The 25,120-nt window shown below is 37.4% G+C and overlaps 1 protein-coding gene across 9 annotated transcripts in view; it reads right to left on the bottom strand.

Moving 5' to 3' along the window:
* ATRX (ATRX chromatin remodeler) overlaps positions 1 to 25,120 on the bottom strand; it is a 236,711-nt gene that overhangs the window by 177,890 nt on the left and 33,701 nt on the right. For 8 of the 9 annotated variants that reach the window (XM_024746107.1, XM_024746111.1, XM_024746113.1 and 5 more), the window contains one exon: positions 6,197 to 6,309. In XM_024746107.1, the coding sequence (XP_024601875.1) occupies positions 6,197 to 6,309 (113 nt within the window). Of the gene's footprint in view, positions 1 to 6,196; positions 6,310 to 12,579; positions 12,611 to 25,120 lie in introns of all 9 variants that reach the window. The other variant, XM_024746116.1, reaches the window with a different exon arrangement.

Here is a 25,120-nt window from a genome sequence, read left to right as displayed (position 1 = left end):
TAACATTTCTTGTAAGGCCATTTTAGTGGTGCTGAACTCCTTTAGGTTTTGCTTGTCTGGGAAACTCCATCTCTCCTTCAATTCTGAATGATAACCTTGCCAGGTAGAGTATTCTTGGTTGGAAGTTTCTTTACTTTCAGTACTTTAAATATATCATGCCACCCCCTTCTGGCTTGCAGAGTTTCTGCTGAAAAATCAGCTAATAATTTTATGGGATTTTCCTTGTATATGATTAGTCGTTTTTCTCCTGCTGCCCATAAAATTCTCACTTTATCTTTTGCCATTTTACTTACATGTTTGGTGTGGATCTCCTTGGGTTCACCTTGTTTGGGACTCTGTGATTCTTGTACCTAGATGTCTGTTTCCTCTCCCAGACTAGGGAAGTTTTCAGACATTATTTCTTTAAGTAAATTTTTTGTCCCTTTCTCTCTCTCTTCTCCATCTGAGACCCCTACCCCTACTATGAGAATATTAGTACTCCTGATGTCCCAGAGATCTTTTTTTTTTTTTTTTTTTTTTTTTTTTTGCAGTACGCGGGCCTCTCACTGTTGTGGCCTCCTGCACAGGCTCTGGACGCGCAGGCTCGGTGGCCATGGCTCACAGGCCCAGCCGCTCCGCGGCATGTGGGATCCTCACGGACTGGGGCACGAACCCATGTCCCCTGCATCGGCAGGCAGACTCTCAACCACTGCACCACCAGGGAAGCCCCCCAGAGATCCCTTAAACTCTCATTTTCTAAAATTCTTCTTTTTTCCTGTTCTGATTGGGTGGTTTCCACTATTCTGTCTTCCAAATCACTGATGTGTTCTACTGTATCAACTACTCTGCTGTTAATTTCCTCTACTGTATTTTCCAATATTGTGTTCTTCAGTTCTGTTTCTTTTTTACATTTTCTCTTTGTTGAAGTTCTCACTGTGTTCCTCCATTCTTCTACCTAGTTTGGTAAGCATCTTTATGACCATTTCTTTGAATTCTTTATCAGGCAAATTACTTATTTCCACTTCATTAAGATTTTTTTCTGCAGTTTTACCTTGTTCTTTCACTTGGAACATATTCCTCTGTCCCCATTTTGTTTGACTTTGTGCTTCTTTCTATACATCAGGCAAAACAGGTACCTCTCCCGGTCTTGAAGGCATAAGCTCAGTTAAGAGCATCCCCTGTGTAGTCTGCGTGTGCCAGGCAGCTTTGGCAAGCCGGCTGGAGCCTAATAAGTCATGAGCCGGGGGGTCCTGGGGCACTGTATACTCAGGCTGCCTTGGTAGGACGCCTATAGCTTGTGTGGGCCAGAGGTATGCTGAGGTGGCCTTGGAAGGCCAGCTAGAGAACGTGGACTATGTTCCCACTTGTGCTATCAAGGTAAAGGAGGAACACAAAAAATGGTGCTCTCTAGCACCTTCAACATTGGAGATAGTTCCAGCAGTTCTCTGCCCATTTAGCAGACACTCTAGGGTTAGTAAGTGGATTTCCTTCATGTACAGTCTAGATCCCCTTTAAACCACTGTTTTTTCTCTCTGCCCCAGGGGAGGCAGGTCTGTACACAGGGCCCTTAGTGATATCCCTCGCCACGGCAGTACACCACACTGAAGTAGGGCTCCCATCAATACTCTCTCTCTGTGTCTCCTACCAATCTCTATGTGGTCCTTGTATCATTTGTTGTGGAGAAGCTGTTTAATCAGACCTCATTTCTTCTGCAAGAGGCATCACTCTTTACGTAGCTGTAGATTCGGTGTGTCTGTGGGGAGGGGTGAGATCAGGGTCTTCCTACACCACCACCTTGGACCAAATGCTGAGTTTTATGCTGGTTCAACCTTAGTCGCAAGAAGGCTATCAGAAGTAGTGGGGTTGCAAGCTCAAACAGCATATCCAGAAGGACAGAGCTATCCAAGTCTTAAATTCCACTGATGGAGCTAACTGGCACCTTTCCTAAGGAAAAAAGGCTTAACAATTGGGAATTCAGCCATTAATACTTCTTTCTTCCATGGGTTGACCCTACTCCAATTTGTGTCTGCTTTGTGTCACTGTTCAGTTTCCTCACATCATTGTGTTCAGTGTTTTGGCCAGAATTAATAATTGGTATCTGTGAGAGATATCTGTTTATCCATACAGAGCTACTCTGCCACTACCAGAAGCAGAACTCCCCAACTAACTACTGAATGTAGAACTGTGACACTATGATTTCATTCTAAAGACAAAAGGAACTTTAAACAAATATTTAACACTAGTTAGGTTTCTTTATTGTGATGATTTGGTTTGCAAATTTGAAACCACGTGGATACAATGAAGACTGATCAACTGAGTACATAAACTGAGGATAATGGGAGCCACCTTTCTGTTGCAGTAAGAAGTTAAAATACAAAAAGAGGAAGACTAGAATGATGTCTGTAGTCCAAAGTAAAATTAAAAGTATCAATATCAGTGCATGAAAACATAACACATATACTGGCTTTCTCTGCTAAAGGGCCTGGAAGCAGACATCCTGGCGGCAATAAGCACATCATACACCCAGATATTGCTTTCTAAATACCATATCCCACTAAAAGGAATCAGAACTCCTTGGAGAAATAACTGATTCCAGGGCTGGGGAAGGGACAGTGCAAAGTAAATAATGAACATCTTGTGAGAGCAGAAAGTAAGAAAGTGCTCAAGGTTGATGAAGACTTGTGAAAAGGTCTGCAGGAGCCATACAAAAGGGGTTCCCACTAGCCAATACTAGTACAATTTGGATATTAAAATAATGACAGTAAGAAAATGTTCATGGAAAAAGAAAAAAATTAGTATATACTAATATAAACAAATGAATACAGAGCGTAGAAATGTAAACTTCTCCCTTATAGTAATATGCCAACTAAAACATAGGAGGAATGATAGATCAGAACATCATGATTTTGAACCCATCATAGTAACATATCATTGAGCCACAAGAATCGTGAATGGATGTGGTGTAGGCAGAATTTCTAGGAATGGTCCCCAAGATTTCATGATCCCGAATCTTGAGAACCTGTGAACGTGAGGAAATAACACTCCCATGGTTTTGCTATGTAAAATGGCACAGTTGACCTTAAAAATGGGAGCTCATTGGGAAGTGATGAGAAGGAGGGGGTCTAGTCTAATCACATGAGACCTTTAAAGTAGAAAACTGACTCCAGCTCGTGCAGAAGGTGCAGAGAAGCAAAAGGATAAGTCAGAGAAATTCAAAGCATGAGGAAGACACATGTTTTTGATGTCTTTGTAGATGGAGGGGGCCATGTGAGAGGAAATTAAGGAGCTGAGAGGATCCTGGCCAATAGTCAGCAAGAAATGGGGACCTCAGGCCTACAACCACAATGAACTGAATTCTGCCAACAACCTGAATGAGCATGGAAATGGATTTTTCCACAGAGTCTCCAGAAAGGAACATAGTCTTACTGTCACTTTGACTTAGACCTTGTGATTCCCTTAGCAGAGCTCATCAAAATCCACCTAGACTCCAAACCTACAGAACTATGAGATAATAAATTTGGGTTGGGACTTCCCTGGTGGTACAGTGGTTAAGAATCCACCTGCCAATGTGGGGGATGCAGGTTTGATCCCTGTTCCAGGAAGACCCCACATGCTGCAGAGCAACTAAGCCCATGTGCCACAACTACTCAACCTGCGCTCTAGAGTCCGCAAGCCACAACAACTGAGCCCACATGCCACAACTAGTGAAGCCCGCACACCCAGAGTCCTAGAGTCCGTGCTCCGCAACAAGGGAAGCCACTGCAATGAGAAGCCTGCACACCACAACGAAGAGTAGACCCTGCTTGCCACAACTGGAGAAAGCCCACGTGCAGCAACGAAGACCCAATGCAGCCATAAATAAATAAATAATCTGGGTTGTTTTAAGATGCCAAGTTTGTGGTAATTTGCAGTAAGAAACCATAAAAGCTCACTTCTGATGATGAAAAGAATACCTAAGGGGGCTTCCCTGGTGGCGCAGTGGTTGAGGGTCTGCCTGCCGATGCAGGGACACGGGTTTGTGCCCCGGTCTGGGAGGATCCCACATGCCGTGGAGCGGCTGGGCCTGTGAGCCATGGCCGCTGAGCCTGCGCGTCCGGAGCCTGTGCTCCGCAACGGGAGAGGCCACAGCAGTGACAGGCCTGCGTGCCGCAAAAAAAAAAGAAAAAAAAAAAACCTAAGTTAATTTCAAAGTAATCTTCAACAAATTAGTTACAAAGGAATAAATCATACCTTTGCAGTGGCTTAACTTAGAAAAACAACCATAACCAAGTAACCTAAGTTAACATCACCAATAAACGGGGAGATTACATCACGTGCCTTGTGATATGATGTACGGACAAGAACATAATGCCACTTACATGGCAATCCTGCCAAAAATTAAAACTCCCAATCTAATTATAACTGATCAGACAAATCCACATTGAGAGACAACCACCAAAATAATACATCTGTACATTTGAAAAAGGTTATGGTTCCAGCTTGTTTCAGATATGAAAAGGCTAAAGACCAAATAACTATTTACAATGTGGCATCTTCAACTGGATGCTGTACTTGCAGGGGGCGGAAGTTACCTATGAAAACACTGTTGGGGCAATTTATGAATTAAGACTACGGACTGTGGATTACATAAAAGTACATATTTCATTTTATTCACCTATTTATCCCTCCCATTGTTATTTGTAACTTCCTGTATTTTGGTGTCACCATTTCGAATTATTTTCCTTCTCATTTAAGAAAACCCTTTACTATTTCCTCTAGTGTCGGTGTGCTGACATCAAGTTCTCACTTTTTATCTTTACTCCACCTTCACTTTTCAAAGATGTTTTCACTGAGAAAACTTTGACGCTGGCAATTATTTTCATTTCTCACTTTAAATAAATCATTTCTTCATCATCCAGCTTCTAAAATTCCTGCCGTCAAATGAGCTATCAGTGTTACTGTTGTTCAGAAACATTCAACATTCAAAAAGCAAAGACATTTTTCCTCTGGCTGCTCCTAAGATTGTTCTCTTTGTTTTCGTTCTTTAGGAGTTTAATTATGATATTCATAGTTGTAGTTTTCTATTTATCCTGCGTGGGGTTCATAGTGTTTCATGAATCTACAGCTTGATGTCTTTCTTCACTTTTATAAAATGCTCAGCGAGGGACTTCTCTGGTGGTCTGGTGGTAAAGAACCCACCTTACAATGCAGGGGATGCAGGTTCGATCCCTGGTCAGGGAGCTAAGATCCCACATGCCATGGGGCAACTAAGCCTGTGCGCCACAACTACTGAGCTTGTGCACCTCAACAAGAGAGCTGCGCACCTCAACAAGAGAGCCTGCGCACCTCAACAAGAGAGCCTGCATGCTGCAAACTACAGAGCCCTGGAGTCTGCGCGCCACAACTAGAGAAGAGAAAATCCTCACGCCACAGCTAGAAAGAAGCCTGAGCACCACAATGAAAGAGACGGCACACCACAACTAAGTCCCAACACAGCCAAAAATAAATAAAATAAGTAAATAATAAATAAATCTTTAAACAAAAAAAAGAAAATGCTCAGTGAATATCTCATCTCATCAAACTCAGCTTCTGACCCACTCTCTCTTTTCTCCTTCTGGTAATCTAATTACACATATGGCTGAACTTTTCACTGTGATCTACCACTCTTCACCCTTTTTGTACATATTGTGTTTGTGTGCAAGTACGTGTGAGTGTGTGTGTGTGTGTGTGTATTCACCTCTTATATATGTGGCTACCCTTAAAAACCTCAAAACAAATGATGGTAATCATCATATATGATATAAGATACTTTTAAAAAGGAAAAATGGAGGTAGAGAGGAGATGTTGTTTTTCATTAAAAAAAATTTATGTACCAAATCTACTCAAAGAAGTTATCAAACAATATAAAAATGTAACTCATAATACATGAATAACTTCTAGGATAATATATTTCTGTACTATTCCTACAACTTCTAATACTATCTATTTTAAACAGATAACCTCATCACCCACCTCTATAAAACATTTCTATTACACACAAAACCCTACGTATATGCTTCTCTAAGCACCTATAACCATAAAACCTTATACTTTTTACTTATCTGAATTAAAATCTCAAGTATCAGATATTATCTAACTACTAGATACACAGGGGCTATTAAAGACTTTAATAACTGCACCTGCTCAAAAATAAATGGAAAATAGACTAGAAGATGTTACACATCCTTTTTCAATTTACCTGTGCTTTGGTTCATCACAAGTCTTGGAGGAGAACTTGTTTCTTCAGATTCTTCTGATGAGTGTGCCAGAAAGTCATGAAGCTTCTGCACCAATGTATTCAACTTGCTTTCACTGTCAAAATAAAAATTTTAAGAATATCCTAACTTACCAGGTCATATATTAAATTAAATATAAAGTTTAACAAACTGAAAATATATCTACACTGTAAGTGGTCTGAAAGAATGCATACTTAAAATAAGAATTAAAGAAAATGAATTTTCTTTATTTCACTGAGGATATGAAAACATGAGTAACAAAATCTACCTGTACACTTATCTACAATCAAAGTATAATTCAAGGACTGTGATAAACCATAATGGAAAAGAATATGAAAAAGAATGTATATATATGCATATATGTATACCTGAATCACTTTGCTGTACACCTGAAACTAACACATTGTTAATCAATGATGCTCCAATATAAAATTAATTTTTTTTAAAAAAGTATAATTCAAGAACTGTGATAAACCATAATAGAAAAGAAAATGAAAAAGAATGCATCTATATACATATATGTATAACTGAATCACTTTGCTGTACAACAGAAATTAACACAAGACTGTAAAATAACTATACTTAAATAAAATAAATTAAAAAGTACTAATCAAGGAAAATGCTGGTAGTATGAGATTTTGCTTTACATCATTTAAAATAATAATCCAGTAATTTATCAAATATATTTCCTGAGCACTTAGTCTCTGGAAGCCTTCAGTAGTTCTTTTGTTTATTATTCTACTTTCTGCTTAGAACAGAATAAATGTATAAATGACCAACACTAAGATGAATAGAACAGGACCTAGAAGAGCTCACAGATTCCCATGGAAATATTTATATAACTAAATTATCACAGCATATCCTATTAAGTTACATAATAAGTGTATCTGTAATCCAACAAACAAGGTTATAAAAAGTTAAAAGTTTAGGGCTTCCCTGGTGGCGCAGGGGTTGAGAGGCCGCCTGCCGATGCAGGAGACACAGGTTCGTGCCCCGGTCCGGGAAGATCCCACATGCCGCGGAGCGGCTGGGCCCGTGAGCCATGGCTGCTGAGCCTGTGCGTCTGGAGCCTGTGCTCCACAACGGGAGAGGCCACAACAGTGAGAGGCCCGTGTACCGCAAAAAATAATAATAATAATAATAAATAATAAAATAATCCTTTTATAAAATATATACCCTTTTAATAATGTAAAGAATTCTTACAATTAAACAGTAAAACGGCAAATCCAATTTGAAATGGGTTTTAAAGAACTTAGATATACAACAACTCAACAACAAAACACCAAACAACCCAACTGAAAAACGGGCAAAAGACCTAAATAGACATTTCTCTAAAGAAGACATACAGATGGCCAGCAGGCACATGAAAAGATGCTCAACATCGCTAATTATTAGAGAAATGTAAATCAAAACTACAATGCAGTACCACCTCATACCAGTCAGCATGGCCACCATTAAAAAGTCTACAAATAACAAATGATGGAGAGGGTGTGGAGAAAAGGGAACCCTCCTACACTGTTGGTAGGAATATAAGTTGGTGTAGCCACTGTGGAAAACAGTATGGAGGTTCCTCAGAAAGCTAAAATAGAATTACCATATGATCCAGCAATCCTACTCTTGGGCATATATCCAGACAAAACTATAATTCAAAAAAATACATGCACCCCTATGTTCATAGCAGCACTATTCAGAACAGCCAAAACATGGAAACAACCTAAATGTCCACCGACAGATGAATGGATAAAGAAGATGTGGTACATATATACAATGAAATACTACTTAGCCATAAAAAGAACAAAATCATGCCATTTGCAGCAACACGCATGCAACTATAGATCACCATACTAAGTGAAGTAACTCAGGAAGAGAAAGACAAATACCACATGATATCACATATGTGGAATCTAAAATATGACATAAATGAACCTATGTATGAAACAAAAACAGAATCACAGACATAGAAAGCAGACTGGTGGTTGTCAAGGGGGAGGGGGTTGGGGGAGGGATAGCGTGGGAGGTTGGGGGTAGCAGATGTAAGATTTTATATATAGAATGAATAAATAACAAGGTCCTACTGTATAGCACAGAGAACTATATTCAATATCCTATGATAGACCATAATGGGAAAGAATATTTTTAAAAAAGAATGTATATATATTCATAACTGAATCACTTTGCTGTGCAGCAGAAATCAACACAACTTTGTAAGTCAACTATACCTCGATAAAAAACAGAAGTTAGATATACAATTCTAAGAATATACACAAATAGGAAGCACATGAAAAAATGCTCAAGATTATTAATCATTAGAGCAAAATACAAATCAAAACCACAATGAGATACTATTTTATACTCTTTAGAATGGATATGATCATAATTTTTTAAAAAATAAGGGTTGGCAAGGATGGAAAGAAATTGGAACTTACGTACACTGCTGGTGGGAATGTAAAATGGGACAGTCAGTATAAAAAAGATTTTAGTAGTAATTCAAAAAGTTAAACACAGAGTTACCAAATAACCCAGCAATTCGACTCCTAGATATATACCCAAGAGAATGAAAACATATGCCCACACTCAAAAAACAACACAAAAGTTCATAGCAGCAATATTCATAACAGCCAAAAAGTGAAAAGTACCCAAATATCCATCAACTGATGAAGAGACAATGGGATATTATAACCCAATTAAAAGGAATGAACTATTCATCTATACTAAGCACGGATGAACATTGGAAACTTTGTGCTAAACAATGCAGACACGGGGCTTCCCTGGTGGCGCAGTGGTTGAGAGTCCGCCTGCCGATGCAGGGGACAGGGGTTCGTGCCCTGGTCCAGGAAGATCCCACATGCCGCAAAGCGGCTGGGCCCGTGAGCCATGGCCACTGAGCCTGCGCGTCTGGAGCCTGTACTCCGCAACGGGAGAGGCCACAACAGTGAGAGGCTTGCGTACGGAAAAAAAAAAATGCAGACACAAATTCCTACATATTGGATGATTCCGTTTATATATGTAAAATGTCCAAGTAGGCAAATCCACAGAGGCAGAATGTAGATTAGTGGGTGCCAGGGGATAAAGGAAGGGGGAAATTGGGTGGTATAAGTTATCTTTTGGGGGCAATGAAAATATTCTAGAATTAGAAAGTGGTGACAATTGTACAATATTGTGAATTTAGTAAAAACTTTAAAAACTAAATCATATACAAATGGTTTAAATGGTTAATTTTATTTTATCTGAATTTCACCTCAACGGAAAATGCAAAATAGAGGAAGGAATTCAAGAATGTATGTAAGTATCGCAACGGGAGAGGCCACAATGAGAGGCCCGCGTACCGCAAAAAAAAAAAAAAAAAGAATGTATGTAAGTAATAAAACTTTACATAAGAAATAAAACTTCTGCATGCAACCTCCAAAAACATAACCAAAATTTAATAGGCAAACTCATCTGAAAATAAAGAGATAAAGATTCTCATTATACTAAATAATACTGGGAATTCCCTGGCAGTCAAGTGGTTAGGACTCCATGCTTCCACTGCAGAGGGCACGGGTTTGACCCCTGGTGGGGGAACTAAGATCCCGCATGCCATGTGGCATGGCCAAAAAATAATAACAATACTAAATTCCTAGTAGATAAATGAATAAAAGACAAAAAATTTTTTAAAAAGGGAATATAACTGTGTAACCAAAAAAAATGGGAGAAAAAGCACACCGACCTCACTAATCATCAAAAGAATGCACATTAAAACATTAGGGGCTTCCCTGGTGGCACAGTGGTTGAGTCCCAAAAAAAAAAAAAAAAAAAAAAACATTAGGAAACAGGTAACATCTCAGTCAGGCCTTCATGGGCCAGATACCACCCTGATTCAAGCAGGGTGCTGGGCTCCAAACCCAGTGGCCCCTCTGTACCATTTTTCTACGTTTGGTTAGGAAGATCCCAAGATATTTAGTGAACGAAAAAGAAATGAAATTAACAGGCATACTGCAACTAGACATTGTGTGTGGGATTTTGGTTGTTTTGGTGGAGAGGGTTGTTTTAAATAATCTTAAAACAAACTTGACTCTAGAATATAGGTACCAAGAGGGTATGGTTTCTTTTTGCCATAACCTTCCTTTGGAAATGAGCCAAATGTACAAAAAAATTATCATCAAGTCACTCAGTATCCTTAATCTTCAATTAGAGAATGGAACCAGAGGAAAAGATGCTACATGTCAACCAATGGCACACAATATTCCTGGTAACCAAAATCTAAAATTAAGAATGGACGATGTCATTCTACATCGTTTCATCAACAGATTACCAAACAGCAAAAGCGCTGTACTTTAGAAATGAAAGAGTACAGCAAACCAGCATAATGATTATCGCACTCATTCCTAGAATTCACAGCAATCCAACCACAAAGCCAGCTATCACATGAATTCATACTGTAGCTGAACAAGGTCAAGACTATGGATAAATCAATGCAGCCCATTAACAGTACCTCAATATGCAAAAATTAAAACAAGAGGATACAATCAGAATTTTTTTGTTCTCTGAAGGACAGCATTCTTAGGAATGAACATATTTGTGTAATATTATACATTATGAGACCAGCTATAAGTCCAATGGTGAAAAAAAATTGATACTTAAAAAATTTGCCCACTCATTTGAAAAATCCTCTCTAAGGGCAGATGTGATATTTGGAAAGAGCCAAATGTCATTTAGAGTCAAGTATGGTGAATAATGAAAGATTATCAGGTGCATTAAAAATAGTTTTTGCCAAAATTCAAAGTATTCCTGAAGACTTAATTTCTTGCATGTCTTCTAAATTGGTTACAAAAGGAGAGTTCTTCAAGTATCCTCAGGAATGACATCATCATTGGTTTCAGTATGGCCTCCAAGGGTGACTATTTAGAAGGGAAATATTCATTCATTTATAAAAGCTCTGATGTCAGCTTTTAAAATCTGCCTCATTTCTAGAGTCATACATTGGAGATGGTCCTTGGAATTGAGTCTTATTTGTGGAAATGATATTTTAAACACACCAAATAAACTGTTTAAAAGACAACACTTATCAACCCTTTTGTAAATTGAAGGATCTTTTCCTAAGGCAAAACTGCACACATTAACTTATCAGTTTTATAATTGTGAACTATACTAAGTTATTTTTATTAAATTCAGACGTGGCTGTCACTCTCTTCCTCCTCCACCAAAATGTGAAGCTTACTCCACCAGTACTATACACTACTTAATTCTAGGTTCTAGGTACAAGTCCTTAAAATGATCCTTAAGAGTAGTTAAAAATCTTGATTGAAGAAGAATCTGATCAGCCTTCATACTCACAAACACACAATTACAACATGGGCTTGATGTAAATGACCAATGACATCTAATCTACCTATCTTCAAGAGGACCAAAAAATTCTAAATTCCTAATGTAAGCTAACCATATCATAAATGACTGGATTTCAGACAAGTCTTAAGTACTAATGTCAGTGTTTTTAACTATGGGCCATTTTCTTCACCCTGAATGTTTTACAACATTTCTTCCATGAGAAATGTGGAGTTCTAAAAATTACTAGTGTTTCACCTCTTTTGCATTATTTGTAGAAGTATATGTGTAAAGGAGCTAGCCTTTTTTAAAATAAACTTTTCATTTTGAGATAATCGTAGATTCACATGCAGTTGTAAGAAAGATCCTGTGTATGCATTACCCAGTCTTCCACAATGGTAACATCCTAAACTATTTTTCGGGAATTCCCTGGTTGGCCAGTGGTTAGGACACAGCGCTTTCACTACTGTGGGCCTAAGTTCAATCCCTGTTTGGGGAACTAATATCCCATGAGCCTCACGGCATGGCCAAACAAAAACAAAACAAAAACTATTTTTCATTTTCCCCCATTCGTCTACCTGCTCACACAGATGGGTGGCTGTCTTCTAGCAATGGACCATATAGAGTCTAAAATTTGGACATGTGTTCATGAGTATACTGACCAAAAATGGTCTTTTTTATAAACAAATCATTGGTAATTAACTTTACATTTTTGTTCACTTAACAACTGTTTAAAATAGCATATTATAAAAAAAAATAGCATATTATAATCCAAACTGGAAAAGAAGAGTAAACTTATCTTTGTCCACAGATGACATCTTACATGTACAAAACCTTAAAGATACCACAAAAAATTCTTAACAGTTAATACACAAATTCAGTAAAGTTGGTGGATACAAAATTCACACACAAAAATCAGCTGCATTTTTCCAAACTAACAATGAACAATCCAAAAAGGAAATTAAAAAAACAATGCCATTTACAATAGCATCAAGAAGAATTAAGTATTTAAGAATAAATTTAACCAAGGAGTTGGAAGACTTATGGAAAGCTGCAAAACAGGAAAACTTTCACTGCTGAAAGAAATTAAAGACACAAATAAATATTGTTAAGATGACAATACTACCCAAAGTGATCTAGAGATTCAATTCAACTCCTATCAAGATTCCAAGTTTTTTCACAGACACAGTAAATTCCATCCTAAAATTCATGATGAATCTCAAGGAATCTTGAACAGCCAAAACAGTTGTGAAATACAACAAAATTAAAGAACTCACAATTCCTGACTTCAAAACTAACTGCAAAAGCAACAAGGATTTACTGTATAACACAGAGAACTACATTCAATATCATGTAATAACCTATAATGGAAAATAATCTGAATATATATATATATATATAAATATATATATACTGAACTACCTTCCTGTAAACCTGAAACTAACACAATATGGTAAATCAACTATACTTAAATGAAAAAAACAAAACTAACTGCAGAGCTAAAATAATCAAAACAGTATGGTACTGGCAAAAGGACAAGCATATAGAACAATGGAATAGAGAACCCAGAAATAAAGCCTTGCATATATGTGGTCAACTGATTTTCAAGAAGGGTATCAACAACATTCAATGGGAAAACGACAGTCTTTTCAACATGGGGTGTTGGAAAAAATGAATAACCAAATGCAAAAGAATAAAGTGGATGCCTGCTTCACACCACATACAAAAATTAACTCAAGATGCATCAAAGACCTAAAAATAGTAGCTAAAACTATGAAACTCTTTAAAGAAAATAGAGGGGGAATCTTCATGACATTGGATTTCGTCATGCTTTCTTGAATATGATACCAAAAGCACAGACAACAACAAAAAATAAACTGGATTTCATCAAAATGAAAAACTTTTGTGCATCAAAGGTCACTATCAAGAGAAGAAAAGACAATCCACAAAATGGGAGAAAGTATTTCTGAATCATATATCTGAAATGGTATTGATAACCAGAAAACATAAAGAAATCCTATAACTCAACTCCAAAAAAACCAAACAACCAAATACAAAAATGGGCAAAGGCACAGCAATCAGATAAGAAAAAGAAATAAAACGTATCTGAATTGTAAGAGAGAGGTAAAATTGTGATTACATGCAGATGACATGATACTCTATACAAATATTCCTAAAGAGGCCACAAAAAAAACTATTAGAACTAATAAATGAATTGAGCAAGGTAGAAAAATACAAGATTAATATACAGATAGCTATTGCATTTCTGGGGACTTCCATGGTGGTCCAGTGGCTAAGACTCTGCTCCCAATGCAGGGGGCCCTGGTTTGATCCCTGGTCAGGGAACTAGATCCCACATGCCGCAACTAAAAAGATCCCGCATGCCGCAATTAAAGATCCTGCATGCCACAATGAAGATCTCGCACACAGCAATGAACATCCCACGTGCTACAACTAAGACCCAATGCAGCCAAATAAATAAATAATATTTTTAAAAAAAGAAAAACGAAATCTGTTGCACTTCTTTACACTAACAATGAAATATCAGAAAGAGAAAGTAAAAAAAATCCGATTTAAAATAGCATCCAAGGAGTTCCCAAGCGATCCAGTGGTTAGGACTCAGTGCTTTCACTGCCATGGCCTGGGTTCAATCGCTGTTCTGAAACTAAGATCCTGCAAACTGAACGGTGCAGCCAAAGAAATAAACAAAACTTAAGATAATTTTTAAAAATAAATAATACGATACAACAGCATACAAAAAAATAAAATACCTAGGAAAAAACCCTAGGAGGTGAAAGACCTATACCCTGAGAACTATAAAACATGGAAAAAGGAAACTGAGAACTAGGAAAAAGGAAACTGAAGTTGACTCAAAGAAATGGAAAGATATTCCATGCTCTTGGTTTGGAAGAATAAATATTGGTAAAATGGCCATACTATCCAAAGCAATCTACAGATTTAATACGATCCTTATAAAATTACCCATGACATTCTTCACAGGACTAGACCACATAATCCTAAAAGTAACAGGGAACCACAAAAGACCTGGAATTGCCAAAGCAATCCTAAGGGAAAAGAACAAAGCTGGAGGCATAACTCTCCCAAATTTCAAACAATACTATAAAGCTACAGTAATAAAAACGGTGTGGTATTGGCACAAAAACAGACATACAGATCAATGTGACACAACAGAGAGCCCAGAAATAAACCCACACACCTAGGGTCAATCAACCTTCAACAAAGGAGGTAAGAATATACAATGGAGAAAAGACAGTCTCTTCAACAAGCTGTGTTGGGAAAGCTGGACAACCTCATGTAAATCAATGAAGTTAGAACATTCCCTCGTACCATATACAACAAAAAAACGTAAAATAAAGACCTAAACATGAGACACACCATAAAACTCCTAGAAGAGAGCATAGGTAAAACATTCTCTGACATAAATCATACCAATGTTTTCTTAGGTCAGTCTGCCAAGGCAATAGAAATAAAAACAAAAATAATAAAATGCGACCTAATCAAACTTAAAACCTTTTACACAACAAAGGAAACCATGAACAAAGTAAAAAGAAAACCTACGGACTCAGAAAAAATATGTGCATGTGATGTGACCAACAAGGAATTAATGTCAAAAACATACAAACTGCTCATACAACTCAATAGAAAAAATACAAAAACATCCAATCAAAAAATGAGCAGAAGACCTAAACAGACATTTCTCCAAAAAAGAAATGAACAGGCACATGAAAAGATGCTCAATGTTGCTAATTATTAGAGAAAAGCAAATCAAAACTACAATGAGGTATCACCTCACACCAGTCAGAATGGCCATCAGCAAAAGTCTACAAATAGTAAATGCTGGAGAGGATGTGGAGAAAAAGGAACTTTCCTATACTGATGGTGCGAATGTAAACTGGTGCAGCCACTATAAAAAACAGTACGGAGGTTCCTTCAAAAACGAAAACTACAGTTACCATACAATCCAGCAATCCCACTCCTGGGCATATATCTAGAAAAGACAAAAACTCTAATTCAAAAACATACATGCAGCACAATGTTCATAAAAGGACGATTTACGATAGCCAAGACATGGAAGCAACCTAATTGTCCATCAACAGATGAATGGATAAAGAACATGTGGTATATATACACAATGGTATATTACTCAGCCATAAAAAAGGAATGAAATAATGCCATTTGCAGCAACATGGATGGAGTTACAGATTATCATACAGAGACAGAAAAAGGCTAATATTATATAATACTATGTGTGAAATCTAAAAAATAATACAAATGAATCTAAATATAAAATAGAAACAAACTCACAGACGTAGAAAACAAACTTATGGTTACCAAAGGGTAATGGGGAGGGATAAATTAGGAGTATGGGATTATGAGATACATACCACTATATATAAAACAAACAACAAGGATTTACTGTATAGTACAGGGAACAATACTGAATATCTTGTAATAACCTATAATGGAAAAGAATCTGAAAAATAATACATATATACATACACATGTACACATATGGGGTTGGCCAAAGAGTTCGTTCTGTTTTTTGCATAAGATGGCTCTAGTAGCACTGTCATCTTTAACTTCATTCGAAACAATTTTGTTAGACTGTATTGTGACAGCTGTCATATCAGCATGCATTTAAAAAAAGACTTACTAAAATTAGTGAATTTTTGTGTAGCCATTTTAATATCGAACATGGATTAAAAAAGCAACATTTTTTGCATAATATGCTTTATTATTTCAAGAAAGCTAAAAGTGCAACTGAAATGCACAAAAAGATATGTTCCGTGTATGGAGAAGGTGCTGTGACTGATCAAATGTGTCAAAAGTGATTTACGAAGTTTCGTGCTAGAGATTTCTTGCTGGATGATGCTCCACGATCGGGTAGGCCAGTTGAAGTTGATAGCAATCAAGACACTAATTGAGAACAATCAACATTATACCACGTGGGAGATAGGCAACATACTCAAAACGTCCAAATCAAGCGCTGAAAATCATTTGCACCAGCTTGGTTATGTGAATTGCTTTGATGTTTGGGTTCCACATAACTTAAGCAAAAAAAAACCTTCTTGATGGTGTTTCCACATGCGATTCTCTACTTAAACGTAATGAAAATTTTCCATTTTTAAAATAAATTGTGACCGGCGATGAAAAGTAGATACTGTACAACAATGTGGAACAGAAGAGATTGTGGGGCAAGCGAAATGAACCACCACTAGCCATACCAAAGGTCAGTCTTCATCCAAAGAAGGTGATGTGTATATGGTGGGATTGGAAGGGAGTCCTCTATTATGACCTCCTTCCGGAAAACTAAACGATTAATTCCAACAAGTTCTGCTCCCAATTAGACCAACTGAAAGTGGCACTCGACGAAAAGCACCCAGAATTAGTCAACAGCAAACGCATAATCTTCCATCAGGATAACGCAAGCCAGCATGTTTCTTTGATGACCAGGCAAAAACTGTTACAGCTTGTCTGGGAAGTTCTGATTCATCTGCTGCATTCACCGGATATCGAATCTTCAGATTTCCATTTATTTCGGTCTTTACAAAATTCTCTTAATGGAAATAATTTCAGTTCCCTGAAAGACTGTAAAAGGCACATAGAACAGTTCTTTGCTCAAAAAGATAAAAAGTTTTGGGAAGATGGAATTATGAAGTTGCCTGAAAAATGGCAGACGGTAGTGGAACAAAACAGTGACTACGTTGTTCAATACAGTTCTCGGTGAAAATGAAAAATGTGTCTTTTATTTTTACTTAAAAACTGAAGGAACATTTTGGGCAACCCATTATATACACACATATATATATGTATGTATATATATGTATGTATATGTAAAACTGAATCACATTTCTGTACACCTGAAAGTAGCACAATATTTTAAATCAACATACTTCAATAAAAAATAAAAATATGCAGTTCAACAAAAAAAAATTTAATGGGCAAAGGACTTGAATAGACATTTCTCCAAAGAAGACATACAAATATCCAATAAACACACAAAAGGATGTTCTACATCACTAGTCATTAGGGAAATACAAATTAGAACCATAATGAGATAACACTTCACACCCGTTAAGAGGCTATTAACCCACACCCACACACACAAAAAAGAGTAAAGAAAATAACACGTGTTGGTGAGGATGTGGAGAAACTGGAACCCTGAGTGTGATGCTGTTAGGAATATAAAATGGTGCACCCACTGTGGAAAAACAGTATAGCAGTACCTCAAAAAGATAAACATAGAACTGCCATATGATCCAGAAATTCTACTTCTAAGTATATACCAAAAGAAATGAAAGCTGGGACACAAACAGATACTTATACATCAATGTTCATAACAGCATTATTCACAAGTGGCAAAAAGGGAAAACAACCAATACATCCATCAACAACAGATGAAAGGATAAGTAAAATTTAATATACTGGATGGGCCAAAAAGTGCCTTCGGTTTTTTAAGGAAAAATAAAAGACACATTTTTCATTTTCACCAAGAACTTTATTGAACAACGTAGTCACCATTTTGTTCCACTACCTTCTGACATTTTTCAGGGAACCTTATAATTCCATCTTCCCAAAACTTTTTATCTTTTTGAGCAAAGAACTGTTCCACGTGTCTTTTACAGTCTTCCAGAGAACTGAATTTTTTTCCATTAAGAGAATTTACGTAAAGATCGAAATAAATGGAAATCCGAAGGTGCAATATCTGGTGAATGCAGCAGATGAATCAGAACTTCCCAGACAAGCTGTAACAGTTTTTGTCTGGTAATCAAAGAAACATGCTGGCTTGCGTTATTCTGATGGAAGATTATGCGTTTTCTGTTGACTAATTCTGGACGCTTTTTGTCGAGTGCCGCTTTCAGTTGGTCTAACTGGAAGCAGAACTTGTTGGAATTAATTGTTTGGTTTTCCGGAAGGAGGTCATAATAGAGGACTCCCTTCCAATTCCACCATATACACAACATCACCTTCTTTGGATGAAGACTGACCTTTGATGTGGTTGGTGGTGGTTCATTTCGCTTGCCCCGCAACCTCTTCCGTTCCACATTACTATACAGTATCTACTTTTCATGGTCTGTCACAATTTGTTTTAAAAATGGAACATTTTTGTTACGTTTAAGTAGAGAATCGCACGTGGAAACAGTCAAGGTGTTTTTTTTTGCTTAAGTTATGTGGAACCCAAACATCAAAGCAATTCACATAACCAAGCTGGTGCAAATGATTTTCAATGCTTGATTTGGACATTTTGAGTATGTTGGCTATCTCCCATGTGGTGAAACGTTGATTGTTCTCAATTAATGTCTCGATTTGATTGCTGTCAACTTCAACTGGACTACCTGACCGGGGAGCATCATCCAGCAAGAAATCTCTAGCACGAAACTTCACAAACCACTTCTGACACATTCGATCAGTCACAGCACCTTCTCCATACACTGAACATATCTTTTTGTGCATTTCAGTTGCATTTTTACCTTTCTTGAAATAATAAAGCATATTACGCCAAAAATGTTGCTTTTTTTATCCATGTTCAATATTAAAATGGCTACCAAAAAATTCACCAATTTTGAGACCTTTTTTTGAATGCATTCTAATATGACAGCTGTCACAATACAGTCTAACAAAATTGTTTCAAATGAAGTTAAAGACAACTAAGTGCTACTAGAGCCATCTTATGGAAAAAACTGAACAAACCTTTGGGCCAACCCAATACACATGGTATAAAAAGAATGATATTCGCTAAAAAAGAATGGAATTCTGATACATGCTACACCACAGATGAACTTTGAAAACATTATACTAGCTAAAATAAGCCAGGCACCACAGAAGGAGAAACATTGTATAACTCCACTTAGATGAGGGTCCTAGAGTAGTCAAATGCACAGAGACAGAAAGCACAATACAGGGCTGGAGGGGGGAGGGAATGCAGAGTTATTGTTTAATGGGTACAGAGTTTCTGTTTTGGAGATGATGAAAAAGATCTGGAAATGGAGAGTGTCGATGGTTACAAAGGACTGCCAATGTAGTTAATGCCACTGAATTGTACCCTTAAAAATGATTAAAAGAGTAAATTTTTAAAAGATATTTGATATATCAGGCAAATATTAAAAGAAAGCTCATGCTGTATGTGGCCACTAAAGCTATGAATGAAGACATGTACAAACTGCAGTACTGTTTGTACTAGAGAAAATTTGAAAATAACCTAATTATCCATAAAAAACAGGATAGACAGATTATACATTCACATGACGGATGACCATATATGAATTAAATGAATGAACTAGAGCCATATGTATCAATATAGATACATCAGAAAATAGTTCAAATGGAACTTAAGCTTTAGCTACAATATTCTAATAACTTAAAGTCTGAAGGAAATGTAATTAATTTTAACTAGCATATTATTTTAATAATAAAGCAACTTAGCTTGCAGGAAGTACCTGAGGAGTCCTGAGCGGAGCTAGTTTGCACCTCCTGGCTCAGGAGAATGGGGGTCAGGGGTTAGAAGGGGTAAGGCAAAGCACCCCTCCCAGGACCAAGTGCCCTGCTTCCCACACAAGACACTGTTCCCAAGGCCAACCATGGCTACCTTTCAGCAGCTAATAGGGAGATGGCTTTGATGAATATATGAAGGAAGAGTAAAGACTTTGAGGAATACATGAAGGCAAGAGGAGTGGGATTGGCACTGTGAAAAATGGATGCAGTGGCCAAGCCAGACTGTGTCATCACTTCTGACAGCAAATCTCTCACCATAAAAACTGAAAGCACCTTGAAAACACAGTTTTCTTGAAAACTGGAAGTTCGAAGAAACTACAGCTGTTGGTAGAAAAACTCAGATTGTCTTCAACTGACAGTGCATTATGAACAATGTAACCTGTACTAGGATTATGAAAAGGTATCATAAAAATTGCAACATCACTTTAGAGAGGAACTAGCTTGTTAAACAATCTCAGTTCAATGGGCAAATCTTCACAATACTTCTTTTTTTCATTACTATATTCTATTATCTCTATCACACACAATTTGCATGCAACTATTTCCAAGCATTGACTTAATTAAGATCATCCCAACATAGAAAATCCTAAAGATGCCACCAAAAAACACTACTAGAGCTCATTAATTTGGTGAAGATGTTGGATACAAAATCAATATACAGTAATCCGTTGCATTTCATAAAATAACAGTGAACTATCAGAAAGGGAGATTAAGAAAACAATCCCATTTACCATCACATAACAAAGAATAAAACACCTAGAAATAAATCTCACTAAGGAGGTAAAAAACCTATACTCAGAAAACTGTAAGACACTGATGAAAGAAAATGAACATGACAACAAACAGATGGAAAGATATACCATGTTCATGGGTTGGAAGAATTAATATTGTTAAAATGACCATACTACCCAAGACAATCTAGAGATCCAATGAAATCCCTACCAAAATACCAATGGCATTTTTCACAGAACTAGAACAAATAATTCTAAAATTTGTATGTAAATACAAAAGACCCGGAATAGCCAAAGCAATCTTCAGAAAGAAGAACAGAGCTGGAGGTATCACACTCCCTGACTTAAAACTATACTACAAAGCTACAGCAATCAAAACATTATGGTAACAGCACAGAAACAGACACATTGATCAGTGGAATAGAATAAAGAGCCCAGAAGTAAACCCATGCACTTATGATCAATTAATCTACCACAAAAGAGACAAGAATATACAATGGAAAAAAGAGAGTCTCTTCAGTAAGTGGTGCAAGAAAACTGGACAGTTACATGTAAAAGAACAGAATCAGAACATATTCTCACAACATATACAAAAAAAAAAAAAACGTAAAATGGATTAAAAACCTAAATATAACAGTGGAAAACATAAAACTCCTAGAAGACAGAAGATTCTTTGACATAAATCATAGCAATTTTTTTTGGATCTGTCTCTTAAGGCAAAGGAAGCAAAAGCAAAAATAAACAAATGGGACCTAATTAAACTTAAAAGCTTTTGCACGACAAAGGAAACCATCAAAAAAATGAAAAGACAACTTACAGAATGGGAGAAAATATTTTCAAATGATATGACTGATAAGGGGTAAATATCCAAAATATATAAACAGCTCATATAACTCAATATTAGAAAAAAACCCCAAAAAGATAAAAAATGGGTAGGAAACCTGAATAGACATTTTTCCAAAGATATACAGATGAAAAACAGGAACATGAAAAGATGCTCAACATAACTAGTCATCAGAGAAATGCAAATCAAAACCACAGTGAGGGACTTCCCTGGTGGTGCAGTGGTTAAGAATCTGCCTGCCAATGCAAAGGACACAGGTTCAATCCCTGGTCTGGGAAGATCCCACATGCTATGGAGCAGCTAAGCCTGACAGCCACAACTACTGAGCCTGCACTCTAGAGCACATGAGCCACAACTACTGAGCCCACAAGCCACAACTACTGAAACACACGTGCTTAGAGCCCGTGCTCTGCAACAAGAGAAGCCACGACAATCAGAAGCCCATGCACCGCAATGAAGAGTAGCCCCCACTTGCCGCAACTAGAGAAAGCCCACATGCAGCAACGAAGACCCAACGCAGCCACAAATAAATAATTTTTTTAAAAAAAAACCCACAATGAGATGTCACCTCATACCTGTAGAATGGCTATCATGAAAACATCTACAAATAACCCATGTTGGAGAGGACATGCAGAAGAAAGGGGACCCTAGTACACTGTTGGTGGGAATGTAAATTGGTGTAGCCACTATAAAAAGCAGTATGGAGATCCCGCAGAAAACTAAATGTAGAACTGCCATATCATCCAGCAATTCCAATCCTGGGTATATATCCAAAGAAAACAAAAACACGAATTTGAAAGGATACATGTACCCCAGTGTTCAGAGCAGTATTACTTACAATAGCCAAGATACGGAAGCAACCGAATTTCCATAAACAGATGAATGGATAAGGAAGATGTGGTATATATACACAATGGAATACTACTCAGCCATAAAAAATGAAGATTTTGCCATGTGCAAAAACATGGATGGACCTGGAGAGTATTATGCTTAGTGACATAACTCAGAGAAAGACAAACACTTCATGTTGTCACTTATATGTAGAATCCAAAAAATAAAATGAACGAATGCAACAAAACAGAAACAGTTTCACAGACATAGAGAACAAATTAGTAGTTACCAGATGGAAAGGGAGGAGCAAAATAGGAATAGGGGATTAAGAAGTAGAAACTACTATACATAAAATAATTAAGCTACAAGGGTATATTGTACAGCACAAGGAATACAGCCAATATTTTATAATAACTTCAAATGGAGTATAATCTATAAAAATATTGTATCATTATGTTGTACACCTGACATTAATATTGTAAATCAACTATACTTCAATTAAAAAATTAGAATCAGAGATCAGATCAAGATGGCAGAGGAGTAGAATGTGGAGCTCACCTTCTCCCACAAATACATCAAAAAAAAAAACATCTACCTGTGGAACAATTCTCACAAAACATCTACCAAACACTGGCAGAAGGCCTCAGACTTCCAAAAAGGTAAGAAAATCTCCATGTAACTGGGTAGGGCGAAAGAAGAAAGCAGAAAAGAAGAGAGAAAGGAATCGGGACAGGACCTGTGCCCCTGGGAGGGAACTGTGAAAGAGGAAAGGTCTCTGAAGACTAGGAAGCTCCCTCACTGGTGGGGAGATCAGACAGGACAAAGGGCGAGATTCAGAGCCTCGAAGAATAACACAGCAACTGGTTTACAGAGGGCAAAGCAAAGAGAGACCTGCACAGACAGTGCTGCCCAGCACTCCCCAGCCTGAGATGCTCATCCACTGGGGAAGGTGGGGACTGGGCGCTGAACCTCGGGATTTGGAGGTCAGACCCAGAGGAAAGGACTGGGGTTGGCTGCATGGAGACAGCCTGAAGGGGCTAGGGTGTGGTGTGGAAGGTCTGGGCCCACCAGAGAGGCAAGGGGACATTGTTGGGGGGCATGCCGCCATAGGAGCATCCTTCTCCACACACACTCTCAGGCACTGCCTACATGAGCTCTGGGGGCGGGCATGAGCTGCCGCTGCCATTTCAGACTCCAGAGGCAGGCACAGACCACTGCCACTGTTGATGGTCCCACGACTGGGAGCCAACCACTGCCCCCGCCTTACTTGGAGCGTGCACAAGCCACACACCTGCACACCCCCTATCAAGGGGATAATGGCCAGCAAACACTGAGGAAAGAGACTGCAAGGATCCAAATCAAAAACAGCCCTCACGCCAAAAATCATTAAACCCATACGACCTATGCAGGAATGCTCCCGCATATAAATAGGGCTCCAAGACTACAGGATATAATTGTTTCTCCTAAACTCACAGAATAAGATAAACATAAGCAAAGTGAAGAAGCAGAGGAACAACTCCCAGTTAAAAAACCAAGAGAATTCCCCTGAAGAAACAAACAATGAAACAGACCTTTTCCGTCTAACAGACACCGACTTCAAAAAGGAGGTAATGAAAATACTGAAGGAATTAAGAAAGGTTATTGGCAGAAATGCAGATTATTGTAAAAAGGAACTAGAAACTATAAGGAGGAGACAAGAAAAATTAGAAAATTCATTTGCCAAGTCGAAAGCTGATCTAAAGGCAATGAATAGCAGAATGAATAATGCAGAAAAAAGAATAAGCGATCTGGAAGATAGAATAATGGAATTTACTGAAGCAAAACAGCAGACAGAAAACCAAATGAAAAATAAAAGAAAGCAGTATGAGACCTAGGGGATAATACATAGCATCCCAATCTACTAATAGGGATTCCAGAAGGAGAAGAAAGAGAAAAGGGAACTGAAAATGTATTTGAATAAATTACAGCTGAAAAGTTCCCAAGCCTAAAGAAGGAAAAACATATCCAGATACAGGAAGCACAGAGAGTCCCAAACAAGATGAACCCAAGCAGACCTACACCAAGACATATTATAATAAAGATATTAAAAGTTAAAGATAAAGAGAGAATTCTAAAGGCAGCAAGAGAAAAACAAAGAATTAATTAAAAGGGAAGCCCCATAAGGCTATCAGCTGATTGCTCAACAGAAACACCACAGGCCAGAAGGCAGTGGAAAAATATATCCAAAGTCTTGAAAGGGAAAAATCTGTAACCTAGAATACTCTACCCAGCAAGATTATCATTTAGAATAGTAGGAGAAATAAAGAACTTCTCAGAAAAGCAAAAACTAAAAGAATACAGCAATACTAAACCTATCCTAAAAGAAATATTGATAGATCTTCTCTAAATATTAAAGAAGCAAGAAGATATAGGAAGGAGGAATTCAAAATTTGAAAGTAAATCACTTTAATTAGCCAGTAAACAGATCAAAAAGAGAAAGAGAAAAAAAAAAACCTATTTGTGAAATTGATAATAAACACCAGGAACAGCAAAAGGATAAACACGAAGATGTAAAAAAGGACATCAAAATCACAAAATGTGGGGAAGGAGAGTAAGAAAATGCAGCTCCTTTTGGTTTTTTTGTTTGTTTGTTTTTGTTTCTTTTCTGTTTTTTTTTTTTTTTTTTT

This window comes from Neophocaena asiaeorientalis, unplaced genomic scaffold (genome assembly GCF_003031525.2).
Source record: "Neophocaena asiaeorientalis asiaeorientalis breed wild unplaced genomic scaffold, Neophocaena_asiaeorientalis_V1.1 scaffold51, whole genome shotgun sequence".
NCBI classification, from domain to species: Eukaryota; Metazoa; Chordata; class Mammalia; order Artiodactyla; family Phocoenidae; genus Neophocaena; species Neophocaena asiaeorientalis.
Note: the sequence above shows the minus strand (reverse complement) of the source record. Positions and strands in the feature narration are given on the sequence as shown.